The sequence below is a fragment of the Magallana gigas genome, chromosome 7, assembly GCF_963853765.1.
Source record: "Magallana gigas chromosome 7, xbMagGiga1.1, whole genome shotgun sequence".
Classification (NCBI taxonomy): domain Eukaryota; kingdom Metazoa; phylum Mollusca; class Bivalvia; order Ostreida; family Ostreidae; genus Magallana; species Magallana gigas.
In genome coordinates, this window is record NC_088859.1 from 32,230,942 (window position 1) to 32,238,482 (window position 7,541).

Genomic DNA, 7,541 nt, shown 5'->3' on the forward strand with positions numbered 1-7,541 from the left:
CATTAAAAATATGTAATTTGTGTTGAGTTCATAACAAATGCCTGAAATTTGGACACAACCATCACAAGTGTTTAGACTTTATATCTATCAAGTTCAAGGTCATATCAAAAGGTCAAATGTCAAATGTTAAATATGATGACGTCATTTAGGATTTTTACGAATATTCACATATTCAAATAAAATTAAATCTCAATCAAGCTAAAAGCCACGGTCAAGTTTTCATTATATTAATATAATTTAATTGCGGGGTCATGAAAATCATACTGCTAAATATTTTATTTAAAGACCTTTAAGAGTTGAAAATTTTCGTGTAAAAACATTATTTACAAGTGCTATTTTTACATTATATTACATTAGAAATTACCTTAAATTACCTGTTAGAATTTATTTCAGAGTTTGTAGGTTTACAAAAAGGTCTCCTGTACAAAAACAATGTAGCAGTACAATCATTTGTATTATCTTAAAAAGTAACTTTTCAGCATAGCAAATTCTAACAATGACTTTTTCATTTTACATTAAGATCTATAGATTTCATTCCAAATAACATATATCAAGATATCAGAGTTTCTGAAAAAGTGAACGATAGGAAAATTTTAGCTTATCATTTTTGTACTACCGTTTTGGAAATAATGGAATGTGAAAAGATTAATCAGCTTATGTTTAAACAAGAGGCCCAGAGGCCACATCGCTCACCTGAGCAACAATTGCCTTAACTCTGATCAAATTAGCATTACAGTATCAAAATCAAAATATCTTGACAACTAAGTACAGTTGATCTTGCTAAAAAAAAAAAAAAAATCTGCCAATTTTTATCCAAATCTTTTTTTTTTTTTTGGAAAATACCAAGCCCCTTTTGTTGTTGTACCTCTAAGAAGATTTTTCTCTAAACCTATATACCCCCCCCCCCCCCATTTTGTGGCTTCCACTTAAATTTGGGCTTTCCTGGCCTGATAGTTTTGAGAAGAAGATTTTTAAAGGTTTTTCTTGATATAAAAATTTATCCCCCATTGTGGCCCCTCCCTACCCCCCGGGGCTGTGATTTGAACAAACTTGAATCTACACTACCTAAGGATGCTTTCATTTTAATTTGATCTTTTCTGGCCTAATAGTTTTTGAGAAGAAGATATTTAAAGATTTTCTCTATTTATTTCTCTATAAAACTTGATCCCCCTATTGTGGCCCCACCCTACCACCGGGGACCATGACTTGAACAAACTTGAATCTACACTATTCGAAGATGCTTCCAATTTAACTTGAGCTTTTCTGGCCTACAGTTTTTGAGAAGATGATTTTTAGAGATTTTCTCTATATATTCCAATGTAAAACTTGTTCCCCCTATTGTCGCCCCACCCTACCCACGGGGACCGTGATTTGAACAAACTTGAAACTACACTACCTGAGGATGCTCCACACAAGTTTAAGCTTTTCTGGCCAAATAGTTTTTGAGAAGATTTTTGAAAAACACCAACAAATTTTCAATAATTCTGAATTATCTCCCCTTTAAAGAGGGTGTGGCCCTTCATTTGAACAAACTTGAATCCCCTTTACCCAGTGATGCTTTGTGCCAAATTTTGTTGAAATCTGCCCAGTGGTTCTGGAGAAGAAGACGAAAATGTGAAAAGTTTACAACGACAACGCCGCCAACGCCAACACCAACACCAACGCCAACTACGACTGACAACGGACAAAATTTGATCAGAAAAGCTCACTTGAGCTTTCAGCTCAGGTGAGCTAAAAAGTAAGTTATGCCGGTGTAACGAAGAATATTGACCCGGGTTGAAAATTGACCCGGGGGTCATTTTTCAACGTTGAATATTGACCCGGGGGGTCATTTTTCAACGTTGAAAACTGAGACCAAAATCGTGAAATTTATACCCGGGGTCATTTTTCAACGGTATGAGAAAGATTTTTCTAAACTCTGATGACCTCGACCCGTTGAAAATTGATCCTGTTGAGAATTGACCCAAACCTCAGAGTTTTGATCTGAACTGGAACTTACTCTACACGGTTTAAATGTACAATCATACACATATTTGAAAGTTTCAGTTTTAAAATGTACATACTGTCCGATACATATGCGGACGTGGCTAATTTCTTTTAGGCTGTTATGTCCAATTAATCATTTAGTTTTTAGATTGAAAATATGATATCCATTTATTATTACAATACTATGTATAAAAGCTAAGAAGATGACCATTTGCTTCGGAATGGAGCAGGCGAGTAGGGCTAGAATACTTTTTGACATAGATGACATGGTTTTTATTCCCTCACGTGAAAGAATTTAAAGTTTAAACTTGTCACAATCTCTGATAAATATATCTAACAAACATATTGCCCGTTATCGTCACTTTTAAGGCAATTCAACAGAGCTCTATTCGACAGGCACCTGACGTTGTATATTTTTCTAATAATTGAAAATATATAACCTCTATACTGCTTTATTGGGTAAAGGGTACATATATTTTTATCAAGACAAAAGGATGTAATGTCAGATACCTATGCTTAATTTGAAGAAGTCAGAATATTTCACTGACAAAATAATAAATGAATGGTTGTCATATTTTTATCCTTTTTCATATATACTGGGTTTTTTTTTATACGTATATATACAGCATATACATTTTTATACATGTTTTCAATTTTTTACGACTTAAAAATAATTTTTCATAAACTTGACTGATTAACTTTATTGAAGCACCATCCAATTTTCTGCATATACAGTCATGGTTCTTCTTAAAAATGCAATTTATAGTGTATACCTATCCAAAAAATTTTTACCTACCAATATTTTATTTCCCCCCACTGAAATCATGAAATTCCTAATCCGTGGGGGGGGGGGGGGGGGTAGTAGGGAATAGGCCTATTACTCCAACTTTCTCAATCTTTCAAGGTTAATTTAGGAACAACTATATTTGCGGCGATAAAAAGTGGGGGGGGGGGGGTTCTAAACCCTCTATGATGCTATAAAATATGCTAAGCCCCCCCCCCCCCTAGCCCCCCCCCCCCCCCCCCCCCCCACGGTTCCGACGCCTATGGAGCAGCTGTATCAAGGAAAAATCCGAATTGCTTAAACATGTACAAATTGAAGCAACCAGGACAGTGACGGGGATCAGAGTTAATTCTTCTAAAATAATTTTATATAGTGAGCTTAATTTGGAAACCTTGCAATCTCGAAGGGATAACCATAAACTAATTATATTCTACAAGAATATAAATGGTTTAGCACCACAAGATATGTAAGATTGAATTCAATCATATTTTCTTACTGAACATGCATATAATCATAGATCGAATTAGCTTTTTTACTATTTACCACTATATACTTATTACAATAGCTTTGCTCCGTCTACATGTAAATTATGGAATAATCTTCATGCAGAAAAGAAAATTTCATCAACTTTATCTTTCTTTTAAGTCAAAACTTAAAAAACAAAATATACTTAGAGCTTACAAACCTTTCAGTTAAGACAATATGAAATATTATTTTACGTCAATTACGGAATAAAGCTAGTAAAACTTACTTATTTAAGGATTTTTTTTCTGATGTGAGTCAATGTTTATACTGTGGGTCTGAATCTGAAGGAAATGTGATTTTTCCCATGGATATTCAGATAATTATTTAATATTCAAGTACCTCATGTCTTATATACACATAATATACACATTTAACACGTTTAAATTAAATTAATAATGTAGGTGGCTGTGATAGGAAGGTCAATCATCTACTCCAACGCTGCTGTATGATCTTCTACTACTTACAATGTATTTCTATTCAAAAAATGCAATTTACCAATTTATTGACGAAAACAATTACTGTTAAATTTTTGTGATCAAAGAAATTTAGAAACTTTAAAGCAAAATTCTATTGTCATCCTGTACAAAAATTAGGTTGCTAACTTGCTACAGATTCCATGAAGCAGAATTGTTAATGCCTAGAAAAATGAGCGATTTGATGATATTTAGTTACATCAAAAGTTATTCTAACGGAACAAACAAAACACCAAAAGCCGGCTTTCAAGATATAGTTACTACAGCATTGTTCATGAAAGAGTACAATCATGTGAGCATATCATCATTTTGTAAACTGTTATTGGCTGGATGGGTGTGAATACAAAATTCAGATAGTCACAGTTTTAACAAACTGAGTGTGTACAAACAGAAAAATCTCAATATGACATACTGTAATTTTATTTATTTACACCCACTCAGAAAATTTACAATGAACAATATCAAAGTTTCAATTTACTGGGTGAACGTAAAACCAAAATTAAATAATATGACGTATTGTACACTTCTCCAGCAAATTAAAAAAAAAGTTTTACTGAATTGAATATTTTAACGTGTAACCATGTATGCTAATATTATTAAAAACATACATTTCTTTAAAAATATATAGATATCACACAGCAATTATACGCGAAAAGTTTATTATGAATAAAATAGTTATAACATGTACATATTTAAAGGGATACTATGTAAATTCAAAAAAAAATATTTAAGTCTCATTTTAATCCCCCCCCCCCCCCCCCTGTTGAGAAACATGTGAACATGTAAATCTAAAGAATAAATATATAAAAACTGATAATTTTTAATGAAATAAACTCAAGTTATAATATTGATTCGCTAATTTGTGCTTCTTTGCTGTTGAATTTTGAACCGGATTCATGATCAAAATTCCACGATGTGGGTCAATTTTCAACGGATTAGGGTCTTTATTCAACACCTTTGGTCTCAATATTCAACGTGGAAAAATGACCCCCGGGTCAATTTTCAACCCGGGTCAAAATTCTTCGTTACACCGGATTGATATTTATTATAGAATACTAGATCTATGACAATCTATTACGATGAGACCGTCGATATATACATATAAAGTTAAGATTGATATCTGTTATATAATACGAGATCTAAACTGTATGATAATCTATTAGGATGAGACCGTGGAAATATATACGTATATCCTTATCGTAATAGATTATCATAGATCTAGTATTCTATAATAAATATCAATCATAACTTGCTTATTTAAACATAAACTGATTATTCTTTTCACATTCCATTATTTCCATAAAATATAAACCCTTTGTATACTAACGATGTGCGAAAAAAAATGAGTATTGAATGCAGAGTATATTATGAAAGACTGACCGAAAAAGTCTATGAAATAACGTGAAAGCATTTCGTTTAATCCAGGTGAGCTAAAAACTTATGAAACCCGAATAGTTTAAAGAAAGATATACTTTCAACAAAATAACCTTTGAACCAAGTTCAACCAATCGAAATATTCCAAATCTGGAGGCGAGTCAATCCTTGACCTTGGACACACACACAAAGAAAATGGCGACTGGATAGTTTGTTGAATGAGATTAAGTGGAACATAGAGCCGTTCTCTTTTAGACGGACTTGGCAACAGTTTTATCGAGGTAAACCTGAAAAATATGCTAAATCTGTTAAGAGTTTAGTTTATTCTTCAAATATTTTTTATTGTTGTTTTGTATTTTACATTTGTGTCAAGGTTAGTCTACACCATACTGGTGAATTTTTTTATGTTTCACCGCAGAACACACATGATTTGAAATGTTTCTAATTTGATTCATCTTGTTTAATGATGTAGAGTCAATGTACTCCAGTTTAATGAATCATTCTGTATTCTTCACATACTGTATATTAAAGATTTACCTTTTCATCCTGTCAATAAGGTTAACAGGTTATTGAATGTATCTCATTTTCCTTGTTGTTGGTTTCTCTTTGAATTATGAACAACAGGTAATAACACAGTTTATCATTTCAGACCGCCAAGTGACCTTAAAAGACATGAAAAGATGTTGTTGGCCATCAATTGAGGTGTTTGAGCATGAGTTTGTCCCGCTTGCGCCAGCTCCTATGCAGGGGTCAGCACAATGCACAGAAGGACAAAGAGAATGATGTTGTTTTGAACAATCCAGAGGAGAAAGTGGAATGGTCCCGATATCTAGTGAAACTTGAAGTTGAGACCGTAATGCGGCAGCGCCGTTTATCTTCAAAAGTTCTACTTAAAACTAGCGTTACCACTGTTCTTTTGATATGTTTGTTGTTCCTAATTTTGTATACCATAGCCCTGGTGTTCTTTACACCAGTTGTTCCAATGGACTACAATGATTGGAGAGGACGTCACAGATTAAAACTCATTTCTAAAATCAAGGGAGGAAATGGAAGTCACAGAATTTTGGATGAAATTGCCAAAACTGTGATATGGAATGTATCCGAGTCTATTAATGTACATTTACCAGAGCCCCATTGTGAGAAAAGACTGGTTATATTGATTCTCATCAGTTCAGCAGTGCAGCATTTTCAACAGAGAAATGCTATTAGAAACTCATGGTGTAAAACAGATCTGAACAACAAGTATTCATGGCAATGTGTATTTCTTTTAGGACAGCCAGGGGATTCAGGGAACTCATTTGATATGACACAAAAATTGCAAAAAGAAAAGGAAAGATATAACGACATTTTACAAGGCAGCTACACTGATACATACAGGAATCTCACATTGAAAGTCATGCATGGATTCTCATGGGCTACTCATCGTTGTCCTGCAAAATTTGTGTTGAAGACTGATGACGATTGTTTTGTGAACACTCATTTACTGTACGATTTAATCCTTCATCATCAAGATGTGAATAATCTTTATATTGGAAGTGTTTCCAGAGATGCTGAAAAGAAGAAAGTGATACGTAATATTAACAACAGGTGGCATGTGTTAGAAACAGATTACAAACATGAATACTACCCATCATATGCAAGTGGGGCTGGCTATCTCATGTCATGGGACACCGTAGAAAAAATTGTATCAATCAGTCCATACATTAAACCCATTCCCATAGAGGATGCCTATATAGGAATCCTGGCTCAAGCTAAAGACATCATTCCTTCCAATTCTGCAAGATTTGTTCTGATGAGTGATGGTTGGACTCTTTGTAACTATGCTTACCTAGTGGTCATACACCAAGTGGACTATCACCAGCAAGAAAAACTGACAAGACAATCTGTGCGGGCCACAGAGACTTGCAGAGGGGGGCGGTCCCAGGGGGAGATGTACACCTGGAATTAATTAGATAACCTCAAAAAAGTTACAATAATAATAATACCTATGTGTTCACCCTATGGTTTGAGGCAAAATTCAGCCCAACTATTTTTTTTCTTCAATTCCTTAGATTTTGAAGCTTTAGATGTTCAGTCTAAGATTGTTAAAAAAAAACCCATGAACTTTGATTGGCATATCCCCAAGTCTTTTGAATTACATATACCCAGGTATTTGTGCAAAGTTTGGCCATTTTGAATAATTACAAAACTGAAAGCTAAAGTAAAACATGTTTCAATTCAAATTGATTTGAAATTTTGAATTTTTTTCCCTTCAAAAGCACTAGCATTTTGTAAATTTTTTAAATGAATGCAATATCACTAATGTAGCTGTTATCAGTTTATATACCGGTAGGTTTTTTAAACATATCTTTCAACTATTATGGGGACCCCAGGTCTTTTTCAAACTTTCGTTCAAAGTA

The 7,541-nt window shown here is 33.6% G+C and overlaps 1 protein-coding gene across 1 annotated transcript; it reads left to right on the top strand.

The window, feature by feature from the left end:
- Window positions 1-5,295: 5,295 nt before the first annotated feature.
- LOC105333708 (beta-1,3-galactosyltransferase 5) lies at window positions 5,296-7,227 on the top strand. The gene is made up of 2 exons (XM_011436837.4): window positions 5,296-5,423; window positions 5,792-7,227. The coding sequence occupies exon 2, from the start codon at window positions 5,855-5,857 to the stop codon at window positions 7,088-7,090; it is 1,236 nt and encodes a 411-aa protein (XP_011435139.3). The 5' UTR covers window positions 5,296-5,423; window positions 5,792-5,854; the 3' UTR covers window positions 7,091-7,227.
- Window positions 7,228-7,541: the final 314 nt, after the last annotated feature.

What these genes read in the sequence shown, in the direction of transcription:
- LOC105333708 (XM_011436837.4), top strand. Translation starts at nt 5,855, where the DNA reads ATGAGTTTGTCCCGCTTGCGCCAGCTCCTATGCAGGGGTCAGCACAAT.